The following is a 22,050-nucleotide window of genomic DNA, read 5'->3' on the forward strand; positions in this document are numbered from 1 at the left end:
TTTTTCAATTTACTAACCAACACGTATAAAATAGATTATATATGGTTTTCTATGTTGTATCTTTAGCTAAGAATTATTAAAGTCCCATTCACACCAGGGCTGTTCGCAATACAAGTTGTCATGACAGCCCTTAAATTTGGATGGGCTGCCCAGCACACCACAACAGACTTAAAATCAGACCTACAGCATTTTTGCTAGTAGACCACAACACACGGTAGTGCATTACCATGTGGTGTTCTGCAATGCAGGTGCGGTAGGGTTCCGGTCACAATGAACAGCACCACCGCACACTATTGCATGTAATGTGTTAACACAACGCAGTGGTAGAAATGGGCCCTTAAATCTGTACTGACCACATCATTTAACACTTCAACAGTTTCTAAGGAAAATAACATTCCATTGAGCCCCACTGACAGGTCTTAGCTGTCGATAGCGGGAGCACAAGCAGTGGCTACTGCTGACTCCCAAGGATCTTAAAGAACGTCAGAAAATGAATCGGGTTGTGAAAGAGGAAGTAAACCGTGATGGGTTTTACTTCCTCCATTTCCCTGCAAAGGTAAAGCATAATGGGTTAATATGCATCGCATAGTAGCCCATTATGTGTAACTTGCCTGACACCAAAGTCCGCAATGCCACTGCTGTCCCCACTAGCAGCGAGTGTCCATCTTTACCCCTCTTCAAACTCTGTCTCTGTGATTGGCCGGAGTCGCACGAAGGCATTCCCACACATGCGCGCTGAAGCCACCAGTGACGGCACAATCTGCCTTTTCTAAAGTATGCATGCACCGCAGACATTGGCGCACAGCTTTATTGTAAATTTCTCCTCAACTGTGGAGGTTTAGGAGATTTCCAGCACCTACAGCTAAGCCTTTTAATATAGGCTTACCTTTAGGTAAAAGTGGTTGTGCAGGGTGTACAACCACTTTAAGCAAAGCGCTATTTTTAAATTCCAAAAAATGTATATGTATATCGAAATGGCTCTATCACTGGGGATTAAAGTTAGCGCTAGACTAGGAGTGATGTCCTGTGGCCACATGTACACTTCCTTATTGTTCATTGTTCTAACCTTAGAAATCTTAGTTGTTATCTTTCTCTGCGCTACGTTCATTGCTGTTCTCTAATTTTGATCATTGTTTTCTACAAAATAAAGTTGTTTTTCTTCTTTTTTTTTTTTTTTTTTTTTCTTGAAGTGCCTTGGTTATTTTTAAAAACACTGTTCTATTAGCGTGGTATAGCCACAGCAAAAACTCCATCAAATGTTGACCAATTAAGATCACATTATTTCTGAAAAAAACACATGTTCATAAATTGTTCTCTAATTTTTTTGATTTCCAGTTTATAATGCACGTCGGCTTTATTTTTTTTTTATTTTGATTTTTTTTTTTCTGTAAATCCTTCATATCTTTATAGGTGATCTCTAGAAGGCTGCATTCACACCTGAGCATATCGATTTATAATTTATTTATTTTTTACTGGTGTTTTTCAGGCATATATTTATATTGTAGGGTAGCACAGTGGTGTAGTGGGTAGCACTCTCGCCTAGCAGTAAAAAGGGTCACTGGTTTGAATCCCAACCAGGACACTACCTGCCTGGAGTTTGCATGTTCTCCCTGTGCCTGCGTGGGTTTCCTCCGGGTACCTTGGTTTCTTTCCTCACGCCAAAGACATGCAGGTAGGTTAATTGGCTTCTGTCCAAAATTGGCCCTAGTATATGAATGGGGGCCTTGGATTGTGGGCTCCTTGAGGGTATCTTTATGCAACCTTAGTATGTAACTATGTCATTTAATTTGTTTTTTTTTTTAGCCTTTTTGCCTCTTTTTACAAGCGTTTTACAGCTTCAAGTGTTTGTTTAGCCAATAGAAAGCACTAGGGGGAGGAGTGAAAATTGGGGGTGGAGAGCCGCTATTTCAGCAGAAGCTGCTCATAAAATGTTAGGCATTTCTATTGAAATCTATGGAGCCAAAAACGCTTGTAATCTACCAAAAAGAAGCTTGCGTACTTTTGTGAGCGACAGGAATTTTGCTTCAGGCGACAGAATGCTCAGATGTGAACAGGCCATTGAAACAAATGGGTTTTGGCTTGTTGAGTGTTTTTAGAGCTTCACACAGAAAATCGTGTGACCAGGCCTAAAGGATTTTTCATACACTTTGTAAACTTCATAGCAGAATGACTGCAAGAGGGGAAAAAAAAACCCTCTCTCAAAAAAATCTCAGAACTCTTCTTATTCAAAAGGTGCCCTAAAATGTATTCTTGGTTAAACCAGATTTTTGTTCAAGTGTGCCTTTTTTTTTTTTTCTTGCAGTTCTCAAGAAACCGTAGCTTCCACTCCTGCTCCTGCTGCTCCGGCTCCTGCTCCTGCTCCTGCACCTGTACAAATAAATGCAGCTTCGGTTGCTGTAGAGGTAGCGAGCACACCCACACCCACACCTGTGGTAGTAGCTGCTGAAGCAGAGCTTACCATGTCCACCCCCACAACACCTGCCCTAGACTCTGAGACTATGGTCAATGACTCTGGTGAAGAACAAGCCCATTCTGTGTCGTCTTCCATTCAAGAGAAGGACCCTGAAGTCTGCAGCAGTGGCATTGTAGAGGAATCTGCCAAACAAGAGGTCCTAGCAGAGTAAGTAAACAACCTATGTGTGTCTGTGTGTGGTGCTACAGTTTCCCTGATTTTTGATTTATCCATATTGGCCTATTGCATTACAAACCTGGTTGTGTGCTCTTTAATTCAGCTCAGCTTCAATTGAAGAGGAGGAAGAAAAGGCTCTTAAAAAGACGTATACATGGAACACAAAGGAAGAAGCTAAGCAAGCATTTAAGGAACTCTTGAAAGAAAAGGTATCTCATTTATAAAAACCTATGATTTGAATATACAAGGTAATAGGTAACAAGGTATAAAAGGTAATCTGTATTAAAAAAAAACTGTTGGCAAAACCTGTTGTCACCTACCTGAAATGTATAGTATCTCACAAAAGTGAGCACACCCCTCACATTTTGGTAAATATTATTTTTTTTATTTTATTTTTTGTGACAACACGGAAGAAATTACACTTTGCTACAATGTAAAGTAGTGAGTGTACAGCTTGTATAACAGTGTAAATTTGCCGTCCCCTCAAAACAACTCAACACACAGCCAATAATGTCTAAACCTCTGGCAACAAAAGTGAGTACACCCCTAAGTTAAAATGTTCAAATTGGGCCCTAAGTGTCAATATTTTGTGTGGCCACCATTATTTTCCAGCACTGCCTTAACCCTCTTGGGCATGGAGTTCTCCAGAGCTTCACAGGTTGCCACTGTAGTCCTTTTCCACTCCTCCATGACAATATTGCAGAGATGTTGGAGACCTTGTGTTCCTCCACCTTCCATTTGATTATGCCCCACAGATGCTCAATAGGGTTTAGGTCTGGAGACATGCTTGGCCCGTCCATCACCTTTACCCTCAGCTTCTTTAGCAAGGCAGTGGTCGTCTTGGAGGTGTGTTTGGGGTAGTTATCATGTTGGAATACTGCCTTGCAGCCCAGTCTCCAAAGGGAGGGGATCATGCTTTGCGTCAGTATGTCACAGTAAATGTTGACCTTCATGGTTCCCTCCATGAACTGTAGCTCTCCAGTTATGGCAGCACTCGTGCAGCCCCAGACCATGACACTCCTACCACCATGCTTAACTGTAGACACACTTGTCTTTGTACTCCTCACCTGATTGCCGCCGCACACGCTTGACATGATCTGAACCAAATAAGTTTATCTTGGTCTCATCAGACCACAGAACATGGTTCCAGTAATCCATGTCCTTAGTCTGCTTGTTTTCAGCATACTGTTTGCAGGCTTTCTTTAGAAGAGGCTTCCTTCTGAGACGATAGCCATGCAGACTGATTTGATGCAGTGTGCGGCGTATGGTCTGAGCACCCCCACCCCTTCAACCTCTGCAGCAATGCTGGCAGCACTCGTACATCTATTTCCTGAAGACCACCTCTGGATATGACACTGAGCATGTGTACTCCACTTCTTTAATCGACCATGGCGAGGCCTGTTCTGAGTGGAACCTGTCTGGTTAAACCGCTGTATGGTCTTGGTCACTGTGCTGCAGCTCAGTTTCAGGGTCTTGGCAATCTTCTTACAGCCTAGGCCATCTTTATGTAGGGAAACAAATCATTTTTTTTTTTTTTCAGATCCTCAGAGTTCTTTAAGTAGAACTTCCAGTGACCAGTATGAGAGAGTGAGAGCGATAACACCAAATTTCACACCTGAGACCTTGTAACGCTAACAAATCGCATGACAAATGGGAGGGAAAATTTCTAATTGGGCTCAATTTGGGCATTTTCACTTAGGGGTGTACTCACTTTTGTTGCCAGCGGTTTAGTTGTGTGTTGAGTTATTTTGAGGGGACAGCAAATTTACACTGTTATACAAGCTGTACACGCACTACTTTACATTGTAACAAAGTGTAATTTTTTCGGTGTCGCATGAAAATATATAATAAAATATTTACAAAAATGTGAGGGTCCGTTAATGTCCTGAAGCCACTGGTTGCCCACAATAGCCTAGCAAAAATACCGCTTTTTACTTGGTGGTTAATGTTGAAAATGACACACGAGGTTTACTCTTGTTTAGGATTTGTGCAGTCATGAAGTGGAATGTGTGTTCCTTCTCATCAGTCATTGTTTGCTCTGGTACCCATTGATATACAGCAGCAGAAGTGCACCTACATGGTGCAGCATATCTGAGATGTCGTCAAAAGCTTCTGATGCTAAGTTTTGCGGTGCAAAAAGTAAAAACATTTGGGCAAATGTAATTTGTTTACATGACGACAAGGCTTGTAAGCCAATGTTCCTTCCTTCCTCTGGGCTTTTGTTTCAGGGATTTTATTAGTTTCAAAGGAAACTATCAAAGTTATGCAGCCCTTTTTTGTTAATGCACCCTATCAATTATATGAGCATGACAAACACATACTCTATGATAAAAATGCAGTGTGATGAGAGATGGAGATATATATTATACATACACACATACATAAACAAACCTACTCATTTGGCTTGGTTGCAGTTCCCTAGCCTATAAAGACCAATACTTTAATTGTAGATTCAGCTTTAAAGTCCCCATTGAGATTTATGCAATATTCCTGGCATTGAGGCAGACTACCATCAGTCATATTGCCAGGATGATGCTGTGTTTTTAAAGTATTGCCCAGTCTTTGCTGACTGAGTCTACCCATTATTGCTCCTAGATCACCTCTGTGAAGGCCGATGGCTCTGCTCATTGAAGTTGCTTCCATTGGTATCATATCACAAAAATGTGACAACAACCAAGTATTTTAAATTTGGCAAAATTTGCCTAATGCTCCAAAACAGTCCCACAGTGTAAAAAATTGGATTATTCCAGAATATCTTTATGGTTTTGGCCAGTATATGTACCAATGCCTGTCTGAAGTTGCGCCACTTGTATGTACTAGGAAAGTGGAACTCTGCTAGGGTGCCTGCTCTAAAAGATGGGGCCAGCAGCTTCTTCCTTGTATATAGGTAACTGCAACATATTCATCTTTCACATAAACAAATTTAACAATAGCTTCCAACTACGCTATAACAAGTCTGACTGAAGGGTTCAATTAACTGTTTTCTGTTACTGTCAGTTCAGCTTTGGCATTTATTTTCATGGCAGGATATATGCAGACCATTATTGGTGGAGTACAGTTTTTCAGGTCATTTTTATTTTGCCTTCTAGCGTGTGCCGTCTAATGCTTCTTGGGAACAAGCTATGAAGATGATCATCAATGATCCAAGATATAGGTAACTATAACTTAAAATCAAATTTTGGTATTCACAGAGAAGATGCAAGCAGCAATGCAAGCAGCAATTTTTGATTGTATTCTTTTGAGAAACTTTGTGTTTTTTAAGTGACTTTTTAGTAGGTTTTCCTATTTTCTTTATTGGGCTAAGTTTAGATTTTTTTTTAGTTTAATAAAAAAAAAATGCACATCTACACATTTTCTGTTGGCACAAGTGGAGCGTTTGCTTCCTTTTTCTTCCTTTTGCTGCTTTTTTGCATGTTTTCCAATTTCTACTTTCCGTCAACAACAACAAAAAAGTGTACACATTTGTTGAACTTGACTGACCTGTTTTTTCAACCTAACTATGAGTCACGCCATTGGCTTTTCACCATCTCCCCCTCCTTCTGCACAGCACCATTTCATCACTTATAGGCATTGTGCCTAATATAAATTGCTTCTGATGTAATTTAGATGCCCATCCCATAGTTTGCGGATACTGGACCATAGCACCTATGCTACTGTATATGGCCAAAAGTGTATGGACATAATTTCAAATTAAACTAGAACTATAATTATTTTATTTTGGATACAGTAAGTACCAAAAGTTTTACAGCTGGAAGGGGTGTTAGTGTTAATGCCTGTGGTTTTTGACTCGAATGTCCAGTGTGCTCCATATAGGGTGTGATAGTCGGGTGTCAATTTCACCATATAAGATGTGTTTGTGTTATTTTAAGAATACCGGTGTAAAAGTTTTAAAAAGTCTTGTGTAAACAGCATGCAAGAGAATAAAAAAAAAAATAACTTACTCCTTTCCATTTGACCGAACATTCACATGAATATAAGGAACCCAATGAGAAAACTGGCCTTCCTATTCTCCCATTTTATTTATATATATATATATATATATATATATATATATATATATATATATATATATATATATATATATATATATATATATATATATATATATATATATATATATATATATATATAAATTTATTTATTTTTTTTGGAAACTATATACCTTTTTTCAAATTTTTATTTTAGAAGAATAGGAAGTCCAGTTCCCTTCTTTTTTTTTTTTTTTTTTTTTTTTTTTTTTTTTTTTTTTACACTCAATATAGTGAATGTTTAGGAATTCCATCCACGTAAGTGCATAGAGTATAAACTTTGAAGTGAATCGTGACATCCTAAAAAAAAACCTTGAGGAATCTGATTTTCTGTATGTACTTTTTTTATATGTTCCTCACATTCTTTCTGTATAGCGCACTGACAAAGCTAAGTGAGAAGAAACAGGCATTTAATGCATACAAGGTACAGACAGAAAAAGAAGAGAAGGAGGAAGCCAGGTTGAAATACAAAGAGGCTAAAGAAGGTTACCAGCGGTTTCTAGAAAACCATGAGAAGATGACCTCAACCACCCGATACAAGTAAGACTTGTATGCCATCTTTTTATTATTTTGTGTGTGTGGTTTCATCGTGCCTTCCTATTTTAATGTATTTTTCCTTCTGCCTATCAGAAAAGCAGAGCAGATGTTCAACGAGCTAGATGTCTGGAATGCAATTTCTGAACGTGACCGTCTTGAAATTTATGAAGATGTTTTGTTCTATCTTTCAAAGAAAGAAAAGGTAACCATCTTCTGTAGCATCGTTAGTTTTTGCTATTGCGGAGATGCATATATTTAGGACTACACAACAGGACTGGTCTGTATTACGCTTGCCGACTCTTTGGGATCACTGTGATTTTTCAGTCAGGCTTAGAAAACGCACATTTGGTTGAAGCATTTAATTTCCTTATATTTGTTGTAATTGAGTTATAGGCATGTATTGTAAAATAGAAACAGATTCTAATATGTAATCTGTTACTTGATTTATTTCCCTTGCACATTTTGGTTGCTCTGCTAAAGATACTTGACTTCCTATTTATTCTGAACTTCAGCCTTACCTTTTTAGTCTTGCACAGTTGTACAGGCATCTTTCCTCTACTAACATAGCTTACTGTGCTCTCACTGCACACTGTGAGCGTTTCACAGTGTAGATTAGAAGCCGCAGCAACTCAGTAAAGCCATCCTAATTTCCAGCCTGAAGGATGTCCAGCATTGTCTAGCCCAGGGGTAAGCAACATCGGCCCTGCAGCTGTGGTGAAACTACAAATCCCATCATGCCTCTGCCTCTAGGAGTTCTGCCTGTGATTGTCAGGGTTTTGCAATGTCTCATGGGACTTGTAGTTTCACCACAGCTGGAGGGCAGAGGTTGCCTACCCCCTGGTCTAGCCCTTTCCTCTCCCAGCATTATGGTCACTAGCACACCCCTTTCATTTGTTTGATTTCACTTGGGCTTTACCCAAGACAGACTACATGCAATGGTGTCTGCCTAGGAACTCCCATTTCTCCAGACCAGCATGCACTGACACTCATTGGGTTATTCTAATATTTCCATAACTCCTCCCAAGAGTAAGTATGCTGCTTGCATCAGGGCTGATGGCTCTACAGAGGAGTATTGAGGCAAAATAAGGTATTTACTGCAAGCCGGTTTTATTGCCTTGAAATGTATTCATACCTCTTGAAACTTTCCACATTTTGTCATGTAACAACCAAAAACTTAAATGTATTTTATGTGATGGACCAACACAAAGTGACACATAATGATGAAGTGGAAGGAAAATTATGTTTTTTTTTTTTTTTTTTTTTTTTTTTTTTTTTTTTTTACAAATCTTTGAAAATGATGGTGTGCATTTTTGTATTCAGCCCTCTTTACTCTGATATCCCCAACTAAAACAATCATCATTATCATCATTATGTGAATGGACTGCAGACACAAGGTATTAGATTGTTTTTGCCGTGTGGAAGATTTGACCGTGTTGCTCCTAATTGCTGTATTTCATTTTATTCATGAAAAATTGTGCTTGTCTGTCTTTCAGGAACAAGCCAAGCAGCTCAGAAAGAGGAACTGGGAAGCGTTGAAGAATATCTTGGATAACATGGCAAATGTAACCTATTGTACAACATGGTCAGAAGCACAGCAGTACCTCATGGACAACCCTACTTTTGCTGAAGATGAGGAACTGCAGAGTGTGTATTCCTTTACTATGATGACATATTAATGGCCTGGGTTATCTTCACCCTATTCTAGATTTCTTGTAAAGTTGCTATTGCCAGCAAACCAGGTTCCAGTTGTGTTCAGATTACAGTTGAAGATATTTTTTAGGTGTTTTTGTCATGAGTAAACAGACTTGTGACCACAACGCTCATGCATTTTACATACTTATATAATAAGTGGCTTGTGGTGTTTGTGGCGGTTTTTTTTTTCCCCCCTCAAATCTCATTTAATATTGGTGGGCATCTTGCTCCAGAGGTAGTTCAACTGGGTGGGATCTACAAGGCTATCTTGTATTAGTTGCCAGACCATCACAGACTCTGCTCCTCAATCCTCCTTGGTAGGTTCGTTGCTACTGCACTAGTTCTGCATAGACTGCACCAGTCAAAGTATGCAGGAGGTGGCTCCGCAGGTTTTTCCTTATTTTTAATATTATTTTTGTCACCGTCCTGGCTGTTGTGGCTTGGTAGGGGTGTATGAATCACAAAAATGTCTGGATAGAGTAATAAATCCCTGGGTAGATAAAACTATTCATAAAGGTAGTGCAGCTAAAATATGGAATGCCTTCCTCCAGGAATGGTACCAGCTGAGGGGGTCAACCATTTCAAAAAACGATTAGACGTCTTCCTCAGAATGTACAGGGCTTTGGGAATTGTCAACATTTTTTTTTTTTTTTTTTTTTTTTTTACTATGTAAAAACATGCAAATACATTTTTTAGTATTTACATTTCAATTACATACCTTATTTTAGGTTCGGTGATGTCATCTCTAGGTCTTCTCTATGCAGTACAAAGCAGATCATGGTTGGTGGGAGGAGGGGCTGGCGAGGTGCTCTACATGGCTTCTTGAAAAGTCAGCACCCTGCCTCAGTACTCCTCTCAAGAGATTTCAACACTGATGCAAGCAGTGGGTTGGCTCTTTGGAGGAGTTATGAAAATATAAAAATGCCTTGATGGTTGGATATCAGTCTGAAGGAAGTGGGTGTTCTAGGCAGGCTACGATGCTGAACTTCCATGATTGAAAAGCTATAATTCAATTGATGTAAGTGGTGGGCAAAGGACAATCGGGCCAGGTTTAAGAGCTAGGTGCTGGGCATTCTCCAGCCAGGAAATCAGACCGGCTCTGTCCAACTCTCGCTGTAGCTTGTCATGCAAACTGTGAGAAGCTCAGAGTATGCAATTAACTCCGAGTACTCTTTCAGTAAAGGGGAGAAACCTGTGAGAGACTTAAGGTAAGGCTGGAGTTCAGCTCTAACTATTTGCATAAGTTAAACTTTAGCAAGAAGTGTGGAGTTTTACCATTAATAATCAGTCTTGCAAGAAGCTAATTATTGTAATGATCAAAAAACACTGCTTGCAACTGGTAGCACACTTCCAATATAAATGTGATAATTTGTGGTGAAATAGTTGCGCTAAATGTTGCAATCCATATGTGAATCAATACATAACAATATTAACGTAGTGTCTTGACAAATATATCACTTATGAACTGTAAGGCTATTGTGATCTGCTCATTGTGAACAGAAGTCTAATGATTGAAATCATTAAAAAGCTTCTGTGCAACGTGATACTATGATAATCTTTAAATCTTCTCATTCATGTGAGTGAGACTTGCCCCCCTGTGCTCCCCCCCTCCAGTTTGTGCTCAGCTCAATTGATGGAGGTGACACACAACTAAGTGTGGTCAGAAAAGGCTGTTTAGTCTCCCAGGACTAAGGAGATGTCTTTTCTCCTGAGGAAGTCATGTGACGTAAGGCGTAGGGGAGGGGCACATGGTGGAACAAGACGCTGAGTTACCTATTGGCATAGCATGGAGCTGTTGTCACAGCTTTGGATTTAAACGCGCTGTACATAGTTGGTGCACTGGAGCACCTTATACATGTGAGTGCAATACATATTTTAATAAAGTCCAAGATATTTTTTAATGCGTTTGAAGCACTATGTGGAGCTCTTTCTCTTGCATGTGTGGTTAAACTATTGCCATTAGGAGGCATACACAGACAGATTGGAAGAAGAAAATACATCTTTATTAGTCCTGGGAGACTAAGCAGCCTTATCTGACCAAACTTAGTTGTGAGATCCCATCAATCGAGGGGAGAGCACAAACCCAAGGAGAGAGCACAAGTGTGCAAGTCTCGCATGAAAGAGAAGATTTAAAGAATATCATAGTATCACTTTGCGCAGAAGCTTTTTTTATGATTTAAATAATTGGACTTTTATTCACAATATACAGATTAATCATAATAGACTTACAGTTCATTTCATACATTGATAAGTGATATTTGTCAAGATGAACACTATATATGTTAATATCACTGTTTTTTATGTTTTATTGAATTACATATGGATTGTAATATCGAGCCCAAATGTTTATTTCATATGGAGTTATATCATCTGCAAGCAAGATGACGTGCACCGCTTAACTACCTGAGGCAGGCTACTGAGTGCAATTTGATTGGTTGCTGTAAATTTTACTTCTCTCCATACAAGGACCCAACACTGTTCGGTATGGAATATGGAAGCAATTCAGATGGCAGTGTCTAAATCTAGAAACTAAAATTGTTCCTCTGTTCTTTCACCAGCAAGCAAGTAATATTTTAGTTCTGTGTAGGGGAACCTCTTATATTAATTGTATTGCAGTGCAGCTTGAAAATTTAACTTTTTTTTTTTTTTTTGCAGATATGGATAAAGAAGATGCCTTAATATGTTTTGAAGAGCATATTCGGGCTTTGGAAAAGGAAGAGGAGGAAGAGAAACAAAAAACTTTGCTAAGGGAAAGACGCCGGCAGAGGAAGAATCGAGAATCTTTCCAGGTTAACTTTATATTTTTTTTATTTATTTTTTTTTGTGTGTGCAGCTTTTTCCCCCAGTCTTCCCTTTATGCTTGGGCTTTATTTTGATCCAGCACTATGCACAAGAAAACTCCCCTTTCTTCCCTCTCTCCTTCTCTTCCTCTCTCCCTCTCCCATCACCCACTGTGTATATCTATGGGCATGCAGAGCATAGTTCATGATCGAGGGGTCACTAGGAAAGAGGGAGAGGAGCTAAAAGCACCAGCGGGGGAAGAATAGGATCGGGCTTGCTCTGTCAATAACTATTGCTCAGAGCAGGTAATAAGGCCCCTTTCACCCTTGTGCGACTTGTCCTGTGTTGTACCCTATGACTTTCAATGAGTGCCATTCATATCTGTGAGACTTAAAGTCGCAGCAACGTCAAAGTATTCTCTGCACTATTTTGGTCCGACTTTGATGCAACTTGAGGTACATAGGCCTAAAGATTGCACGGGCATTGCTTCAAGTTGTGGCAAAATCGTGCGACCTTCAGGTCGCACAAGTGTGAAAAGGGCCTAATATGTTTTAAAGTAAAAATGTAGCTTTTTAGAATCGCTTTAAGTATTTGCTCACTGACACATTTTTGAGCTGTTCATATGAAAAATCTTCTAGAAATACATACGTGTGTTGCTATTGCTTAATTCCAGGTCTAGGACATGCCCAAAAAGTGCAAGAGTTGTACTGACGCCCCTGACGCATACAGCTTCAAAATCAAATTGACAATAGCAGCTTGCATATCTACTTAATGAGTAGGATATCTGTTTTTATAGCAGCAATAATATTTTGCCATTAATTGTGCGGATTCTGTGTTTTTATAGGTGTTTTTAGATGAATTGCATGAACATGGTCACTTACACTCGATGTCTTCTTGGATGGAATTGTACCCCACAGTCAGTTCTGACATCCGATTTGCCAACATGCTTGGTCAGCCAGGTAATTACTTGCTAGTGTTTACTTCCATAATGTCTGTGTATACATATGCCAATTATTCTTTGGGAATACAGCAAGCATAAAGGTATAAACCCCAATTACAGAAAGTGGGATTCCAACACAGCTGTTGCTTGGTTTTTATGCAGAAGCTAATCAATATAACTTGGTGCTGCTGAGAAGGTAGACACGGTACAACTTTTGTGGTCATGATCTACATTATGCCTTGTTGTGGCCCCTGAAAGACTTAAAAAAAAAAAAAAAAAAAAATCTTAAGATTTGTGCAAAAAATCATATGGGACTATGTGTAAAGTCAATTGCTAAACAGTGTTGAAATGCTGATCAAATACCCAGCTGTGTGACACCCATCACGAAAGTAAAAATGGAGGCTTGCCAAAAAGCCTGCGACCCAAACAATCCCCCCCCCCCCCCACTGAGGTCATGCAGCGCTTGACTGGATCTCTGATCCACTGAAGAAAAGCCCATGTCCTCTCTCAGGGGTCTTTGATAAATCAGGAAGCAAAAACCATCAGTAGATCAGCTAGCCGAAAATATATATGGAGCAAAAGACTTAACATAGTGTTACTCTATCGGCTTTGAATTTAATAAAAAGTAATGCACTTGTATCAGATTAGTAGAATGCAGGCAGGTGGATTCATAAATCCCTTTTTAAATGTCCGGTTAGCGATTGTGCATGCACAGTAGCGTGTGTACGTATCAGTCCTGCCGATCGTCATAAATGATGTCATCAGGGGTATCCTCACTTGAAATGCTTGCAGCTGTATCAAATTAAAGAATCTAGATCCCTGGACAGGTAAATGTCCTTTTATATTAAAGTCAGCAGCTACAGTATTTGTTGCTGCTGACTTTAAAAAAAACTTCTTTTTTTTTTTTTTTTTGGAGGGAGCCTGTAGATCATCTGATTTAATTCCTTGCCAAAGTCCCAAGTTTGCGCTCTTTGTTACTCCAGTGAGCTGCGGACTGGCTCACTCTCTACCTACAGCTTATGTAAACATAGAGGGCTGCAATGACCCTGGCCCACAGCTCATTGGGGTTGAGGAAAAAAAAAAACACAGGTTTAGAGGACGCCCAAGCTCATCTTTGCCTAGAAGCAGACTTCTAAGGCAGAGTGGCTCATTAACCAGGGAGAGTGTAGGGTACTTGGGCTTTATCTTGTTGAGGGGAAGAAGGAAAGAAATGGCGAGCAACGCTTCTACTTCCGTCTACACAATAAGGTCTTACCTATTTATGTAGACAATACTGACAACTGCATCTAAAAGTGCACCGATTTCCAAAAAAGTGTAGCTATTTAATACATAGCAGCTTTTTGTATGTATTTTTTTGTTTTTCCCCCAAGTTTATTTGCCGATTTTTGAATATAAAAACTTTTTTTTTTAATGTAAGCCTGTATTAGTCATGTAATGTCTTATTGGTGGTATATACTGTTTTAAGCCATCTAAGGCTTGTCCTGGTATTTTGTTTCCTAAAATGAAACTTTCTTAATGTTTGATTTTTAACAGGTTCCACAGCATTAGACTTATTCAAATTCTATGTGGAAGGTCTGAAGGCTCGATACCATGACGAGAAAAAGATCATCAAAGATATATTAAGGGTTGGTGTGAGCTTGAGCCAGGGCTTTCCCAGGGAGAGAACCACTACTATTGCCACCATTGTTTTAAAATGGCCACCCTCCATGCATTTTCACCATCAGTAGAACACCAGTCCCAAAACTACAATTTAACAAAACTGCTGCAGCACTTTGGTAGAGCTAACCTCTCCACAGACGGCGCCAATTAAGCCCCCAATTTAGCCCCTCTAAAGCTTGCATCAAAAGAACCGAGATCTCCCTCACCCCTGCCTGCCGTCAGTGGAGCCTTTTCATCCCTCATTATAATAGAATTCTGGTGACTGACCAGTTTTCTTTCATTGATTGATTACATTCACTGAAATTTAACTTGCATTACAAACTCTGACAAGTGATGTGTAATAGTGTTTTAGACAGTGTACTCATTCTGTTTTCTGCTCTCCTCTCAGGATAAAGGTTTTGTAGTTGAACTTCGCACAAGCTTTGAAGATTTTGTCATGGTTATTAGCTCGACAAAAAGAGCCACCACGTTAGATGCTGGAAATATCAAACTTGCTTTCAACAGTGTAAGTTCATATCTTTTTGCTTTCATTGATGTCTTTAAATGTAATTGGCATATTGCCAGCTTTAGCTCTTAGTGGTTCAGGTTTACTCTGTATTTTTCTCTTCAGATTACAAATTTATGCGCTTTCGTGTGATTTTACATTCCCATGGTCTTTCACATCTCTATCTCGGCCTGAGTATCTCCTTGTGCGAAAAAAACACGGGACTTGTTTGTGGTTCCAAATTCCTCTCAGGCAAAGTGTAGAAGGCAGACATGAGGCAGGTGGAAAGCAATGCCTGAAAAGTAATTTGGTTTCTTATCAGCAAGGGCAAATAGGATGTTCTAGAGCACCTTGCTTTGTGCACTGGTCCAAATCGCTTGGTGGAGGGGGGATTATGTTGTGGGGTTGTTTTTCAGGGGTTGGGCTTGGTTCCAGTGAAAGGAACTCTTAAGGCATCAGCATACCAAGACATTTTGGACAATTTCATGCTCCCATTTTGTGGGAACAGTTTGGGGATGGCCCATTCCTGTTCCAACATAACTGCGCACCAGTGCACAAAGAAAGTTCCATAAAGACAAGGATGAGCAGGTTTGAGGTGGAGAAACTTGATTGGCCTGCATCTCAACCCTATAGAATACTTTTGGGATGAATTTGAGCCGAGACTGTAAGCCAGGCCTTCTCATACAACATCAGTGCCCGACCTCATAAATGCACTTCTGGAAGAATGGTCAAACATAACCACGCTCCTAAATCTTGTGAACAGCCTTTCCAGAAGAGTTGAAGCTGTTATAACTGCAAAGGGTGGGCCAACGCCATGTTGAACCCTATGGACTAAGACTGGGATGCCATTAAAGTCCATGTGCATGTAAAGGCAAGTGTCCGAATACTTTTGAAAAAGGCCTGGTCTCAAAGTAGTTAAAGTGATTGTAAAGTCTTGGTGTTTTTTATTTTTTTAATAAACCGGTTATTCTTACCTGCTCTGAAGTATATTTGCACAGAGTGGCTCGGATCACAGATCGTCCTCTTCTTGGGTCTTTCTTCTGTGCTCCTGGCCCCTCCCTCCTGTTGAGTGCCCCCCAGCAAGCCGCTTGCTATGGGGGCACCTGAGCCAAGTCAAAGCTCCCTTTGTCCATTCAGACACTGAGCCATGACCCGGCCCCACCCCCTCTCTTTCTCCTGATTGGCTGACAGACTTTGAATCAAGGAAGGAAGGATAATCCTTAGAAGTTGCTCATCTATAGTGTCCTATTGCAATGAATGGAGATGCAACCTCAACCTGGATGCTGACCGGGCCCGCCCTCCATGCTTTTCACTGCCGAGTCTCTCCTGCAACATCTCTGAATAGAGAGGGGCTCAGGTAAGTATTGGGAGGCTGCTGCGCACATACGTTTTTTTATTTATCTTAATGCATAGAATGCATTAAGATAAAAACCTTCTGCCTTTACAATCACTTTGAGTCAGGCATGTCCAAAGTCCGGCCCACGTTCCAGTTTGATGTGGCCCCTACTTGGAATTAACATATATATAAATTTCTGGCCCCCAATGTTATGTTTTTTTATGCTGTTAATATATCTATCTTTAGCCTGACAAATCCAGAGCGCCGCGCTCATTCTTAGTATGATCCGGGCAGCTGGCTACGAAGCTGACAGGGCGAAGAGCCAATCACAGGCACTGTGACTATTCCAGATCTTTGCATCTGTGGACTGCAGATGCAGAGATTGGGGAAATGTCACAGTGCCTGTGATTTGGCGGTGGTGCTGCGCGCTGTTGGCTTCCTTGCAGGCTCGGGCAAATAGACTTGTGAACACGTCCAGCCACACGCCCAAGCTCATACTAATGAGTGTGGCGCTCTGGATTTGTCAGGCTAAATAAGACAGATGTATTAATAGCATAAAAAAACATCACACGCTTGAGCTTTTGGGGGCCAGAGATGGATATACTTACACATCAAACCAGTATATATATTTATAAAAAATCTTTTTTTTTTTTTTTTTTTTTTTTTTTTTATATAACGTAACACGCCTCAGCTCATCGTTACCCTGAGAGGAGAAGGATGGATATATATATATTGTCATCAATGTTATGAAATGAATAGTATGCCATTTGCATTTCATTTTAATGGTTCAAAAAAATGTCAGACAAAATGGTTGGCCTTCGTGAAATCTGGCCCTCTTTGAAAAAAGTTTGGACACCCCCGCTTTAAGTGGAAGTAAAAAATCATCTGTTAGTAGTTCTTTGCATAAAGAATATTAAACTGTAGAGTTTTTTTTTTTTTTTTTTTTTTTTTTTTAGGTAAGCTGAAAAATAGTTTTGGTTAGACTTTGGCTTATTGCTTTGTTTTTAATATTGACAAATGGCTACAATGCAAATGTCTGCACTAAATGTTCAATTCTCATTTGCTTGTTGAACAGAAGAACAAATTTGCTAGATTAATTGTTGCGCAGTGCAGAAGGCGGCATATATTCTACTAGTGTGCTTCTTTCCCCGACTCTAATCTTGCCTGTGTACGCGGCATCTAATTTACATATGCACATTAATCAAACCACTTACAACTGTCAGTCTGAAACCAATGACTGAACAAACAGCAGGCACTTTGTGTGCAAAACAATTTTAAGAGCACAGCTGTGAAGAATGTAGAAAATTGGATTTCTTGGGACATTAGGAGGGGAAAAATGATATGCACTTCCTCTTCAATGAAAATGCTACTATAGTGAAATAGTTTTTCTATTTGGTCTTTCTGCTATTTCTCAGAACATGACCGATATGGACTCTAGCTGCTCTCCAAAAGTTTAAGGCTACAGTCACACTGGTGATTAAGGCCGATGCGAATTGTAGCGGCAGGAATGTTCTGGTTTCTGCTGCGGCTCTCAACAGTGTCGGGCAGCGCACTGTGACTTTCCAGTGCATCAAGTGTGTAAGTTTTGTACACTTCAAATAAAGCTTCTACAAAACTGGGAGAAAAGAAAAAAGCTGTGTGGTGCACTGAAACGCGCACCACACTGCCTCCACGCACAGCCGACAACACCGCGGTCAGAGCGGTGCTCCTGTCGCCAGTGTTAATTTTGGCAGCAAATTTCAATCTAGTTTTAGATTTCGTGTTTTGACTAAAATGTCCCATTTTAGTCTTCTGCAATTTGTTTTTTTAATTGTATTTAGTCAACTAAAATCGCCAGTAAATTTTGGTTGACTAAAATCTAATGGGTGTAGTTAAATTCTAATGCATGATTTAAGCATTTCTTTACAGTTTCCCAACTCATTATAAACTGCTAGAGTGAAAATCTAGTATGTTGTAATTCATGGTATTTAGGTTTGAACATTCACTACAGACTTGTGTTTTAATTTTGATGTTAAATTTCAATTTAGTTTGTCATACTCTTGACTAAAATGCCATTTTAGTTTGTCGTATTTTAGTCATCTCAGTTATTTTATTTTTGGTCAACTAAAATAACACTGCCTGCTGCTCCACGTTGCAATGTGTATTTGTCCTTTTTTATACAAGTTACATTTTTATTTTACCTATGCAGAATTAAGTGTTTATTTTATGGGTTCTATTATTCGGGGTTAAAATTAACCACATACGTTAATCACTGGATTGCCAGCCACGCTATTGTTTCCAACGAAGTGAGGGAAACTGCAGTTTAAGGACCTTTTATTTATTTTTTTTCTCCTGCAATTGGCCGTGTGTATATGTATATGTGTATATATATATATGTGTATATATATATATATATATGTGTATGTGTATATATATATATATATATATATATATATATATATATATAGAGAGAGAGAGATATTTATCAGTTTTATTACAGTATTGTAGTGTGTTTTTAATTTCTTAATCTTGTTTGTTTTTTAGCTTTTAGAGAAAGCAGAGGCCCGGGAGAGAGAACGTGAGAAGGAAGAGGCCCGGAAAATGAAAAGAAAGGAGTCTGCTTTCAAGAGTATGTTAAAACAAGCAGCGCCGCCCATTGAAGCGGACTCTGTGTGGGAAGAGGTAAAAATGTGTGTAGAATAGCCAAAAGTTCTCCAGCAAGTGCTGTTTTTTTAAACACCATTTCTTTCGCCTCCTCTGAGGGACAGGATGTCCCAGTTTAACTCAACATCCTCACAATGTGGAACAAACCTATCCTCTCTCTTCACCACCTTTTTTTTTTTTTTAATGTATCTTTCCAGCCAGACAAATCTCCACCTGTTATGGTGGATCTCCAAATCTGTTTTTAAGTTTCTTCCTTCTCTTGGCCTGGAAGGTGGGGACAACCAGATGCCAGCCTTACATACTATTCAGGTGAACCTGGCCTTCAAAGGACAAGAGGTCAAGACTCCCCATCAACATTTTGGAACTTAGAGCCATCAAGTTGGCTCTCCAGCACGTGACCCTCTTCTGCAAGGCCACCCAGTCAGGATGCAGTCAGACAATGCCACAGCAGTGGCCTACTTCACTACTTGCAGACTGCCCGCCTGCAAAGTGCTGCGGACAGGCAGCCTGCACGGGCAAAGCAACGTACCTGTAACTGTCTGCTGCTGCCTGCTTCTGGGTGTAGGGCGCGTGCACACCAATATCTTCAGACACTGTCAAAAGTGGGTTAAACCAGATGTGGACATGCTGAAATTCAGATATAACACACTGAACAGGTTTGAAGCCAGAAGCAGTAGATGCTCTGGTGATTACTTAGATGACTTTCAGTTTGATACATGCCTTCCCTCTGATGAAGTTTCTCCTTTGACTGCTGTGAAAGAGGTAGAAAGGGTTCCAGTGATTCGCCTTGAGTTGGCCTAGAATAAAGTGGTACACATCAGACTCGTAGTGGATGAGCCTTGCCTCCTCCACAGACCAGAGTCATTGGTGCAGGACCTCCTTATTCCACCTGCATTTCAGTTGCTGGCTTTAACAGCATGGCTGTCGGACAAATGAGTCCCAGGGAACACTCTGTTTTTTGCCCTTTCTTCAATTTGGTCTTGACCAGCATCTGGCCCTGACTACCCTTGTGGCACAGGTTTCTGCCTTATCCATTCTCTTCCAGAAAGCTCTCCTAATAAAGACTTCTTTGTGGTGTTGCTCATATAAATCCCCCCTAATTATGACCCCTGTGTTGCCTTGGGATCTTAACCTGGTGCTCTTTAGAGACCCCCATTTGAACGGATTAGAGACTACTTTGGGAGATCTCACATGTAAGTTTGCCTTCCTGGTGACACTGTCTGTTAGGCGTGTTTCTGAGCCGGCAGCTTTCTTTTTTTGAATGCACCTAATGCTTAGGTGGTTACATTGTTGTACTTTTTGTGGATCCACGATGGTAACCTAGCATTCCAGTTGGGGTATGACTTCAATGGTAACATTAATGCTGCTTTAATTTCCTATCGTGGCACTGCTTTATGTCCATTCTGATGGGGTCTAGCAATACAAGATGGCAAAGCTAGTGTGAAGGTTCGTCTGCCAAACCAGCTGCTAACAGAACTGTACTTCTAGTCCATGTACATTGTTTTCCGTCTCAAACCAGGATAAAGGGGAGTTTTATGGACCCCTGAAACGCATTGGTACATTTTTTTTTTATTTTAATTTTTTTGTGGCCTCCTGACCCTTAACTAGAATGAAGTCATATTTGGACCTTTTTGGTGGTAGTGTGGCATTTCAGTTCATTTTTGTCATTTCCTATCATGGCACTGCTGTGCGTTTATCATGATACTACTGACAGTCCAGCTATAGTGGATGGCAACGCTAGTCCAAAGATTGTTGCTTGAATGGAGAGCCCTCCTCTTTGTATTTCACAGATTTTATTTTAGTAAGCTGAACCTAATGTTTGTTTTTTTGCCTCTCAAGGTTCGGGAAAGGTTCAATAAGGAGGCAGCATTTGAAGATATCACACTTGAAGCAGAACGGAAAAGGATATTTAGAGATTTTGTTCATGCCATAGAGGTAACTTTTATTTAGACCGCCTATATCACATGTGATTACCTTTCGCTAACATTATTTAATATGGCAGGCAGAAATTTTATAGCTTTAGCATCTATAAAATTGAAATGCTCTTTCTCAGCTAGCCTGTTCAGTGCTGCCAGACCTTATAAAGCTCAGAGGGTTTTATATCCATTAAAGAATGATTCCAGCCAAAGGGCGTTGCTAAGGCTATTCAGGCTATGTTGTAATATTTAGAAAGCTTGCTTCTTTTACACAAAAAAGTCACCGATTCATGATCTGAACGGGTCACCCCACTCGGATCGGCACATGCCGCGATCCGTGGAGAGCTCCGCGGTCACGGCCTTAGGAAAGGCCGTGGCTTTGGCCTAGTTCTAAAGCGGCGGCCATCTTTCTACACCCAGACTGTTTACAATGTGATCGCTCCAGTTTCTCTCTCCTCTCTCTGTACTAATCTGTACAGTGGAGGGTAGAGATCAGATGGAAGCAGCCATCCCGCCATACTCTGCCATGCCCAGCCAATATTACAGTGGGGGAGATTGTGGATATTACAGTGGGGACTATATGGTGGTGGAATTTTCACAGGTTTTTGCAAATTCAATTATTTGCTGATCCGAGGAACAATCCGATCCGTGAGTTTTTTGATCTGTTGCACTCCTAAAACGTTGGCGCCGCCCAAGTGTGAGCGCTGCCAAAGTGTCTGTGAAATAGAAAATATAAAACGTTTAGGAAATGTAAAAACAAAAATTTGACCTAGCAACCCTTATGTGTTCCCTTTTTAAAAATGTTTTCTTAACCTCCTTAGCGGTAATCTGAGGATTACATCGCAGGATCCAGGCAAAGTTATTTACCTAGGATTATTCTCCATAGGATCCTGCGATGTCTCCCAGCTGTGTGAATGAATGAATGAAATACTTGTATAGCGCACAATGCGAACTGAATCGCCTCTAGGCGGTGTCATCCGCTTGATCGTTCACCATGCCGGGCTCCGTTCCTTGCGACGCATGGGGATGGATTGAGCCGGTGCCAAATTCGAAAAGTGCAAAAAGCATAATACAGTACACTGTTATCTTACAGACTACATTACTGTATCAAATCATTTCATCTCCCTTTTGTCCAGTGCCCTGCATGCAATTTTATTATATATATATATATATATATATATATATATATATATATATATATATATATATATATATATATATATATATATATATATATATATATATATATATACAGTTCTTTCTGCCTGGAAACTTGAGAATGTCCATGGCAACCAAAAGGTGTCCCTTTACGTCAAAAGTAGTTTTAGACCAGCTAGAAAACAGCGCTAGTAAATTAGAATCACTTGCAGAATTGAGCGATAGTGATTCGTGGGGAAATTCGTTG

The 22,050-nt window shown here is 40.0% G+C and overlaps 1 protein-coding gene across 3 annotated transcripts in view; it reads left to right on the plus strand.

Annotated features, from left to right (window-relative positions):
- The window catches only part of PRPF40A (pre-mRNA processing factor 40A), a 63,595-nt gene that overhangs the window by 31,189 nt on the left and 10,356 nt on the right, over window positions 1-22,050 (plus strand). For all 3 annotated transcript variants that reach the window (XM_077447670.1, XM_077447671.1, XM_077447672.1), the window contains exons 11-22: window positions 2,303-2,620; window positions 2,733-2,838; window positions 5,719-5,783; window positions 7,033-7,197; window positions 7,288-7,396; window positions 8,688-8,838; window positions 11,542-11,675; window positions 12,512-12,626; window positions 14,141-14,232; window positions 14,655-14,771; window positions 18,610-18,747; window positions 20,569-20,664. In XM_077447670.1, coding sequence (XP_077303796.1) covers window positions 2,303-2,620; window positions 2,733-2,838; window positions 5,719-5,783; window positions 7,033-7,197; window positions 7,288-7,396; window positions 8,688-8,838; window positions 11,542-11,675; window positions 12,512-12,626; window positions 14,141-14,232; window positions 14,655-14,771; window positions 18,610-18,747; window positions 20,569-20,664 — 1,606 coding nt within the window. The remainder of the gene's footprint in view (window positions 1-2,302; window positions 2,621-2,732; window positions 2,839-5,718; window positions 5,784-7,032; window positions 7,198-7,287; window positions 7,397-8,687; window positions 8,839-11,541; window positions 11,676-12,511; window positions 12,627-14,140; window positions 14,233-14,654; window positions 14,772-18,609; window positions 18,748-20,568; window positions 20,665-22,050) is intronic.

Source organism: Lithobates pipiens, unplaced genomic scaffold, assembly GCF_037356315.1.
Source record: "Lithobates pipiens isolate NorthernLeopardFrog02 unplaced genomic scaffold, aLitPip1_a1.2 Scaffold_22, whole genome shotgun sequence".
Taxonomy (NCBI): Eukaryota; Metazoa; Chordata; class Amphibia; order Anura; family Ranidae; genus Lithobates; species Lithobates pipiens.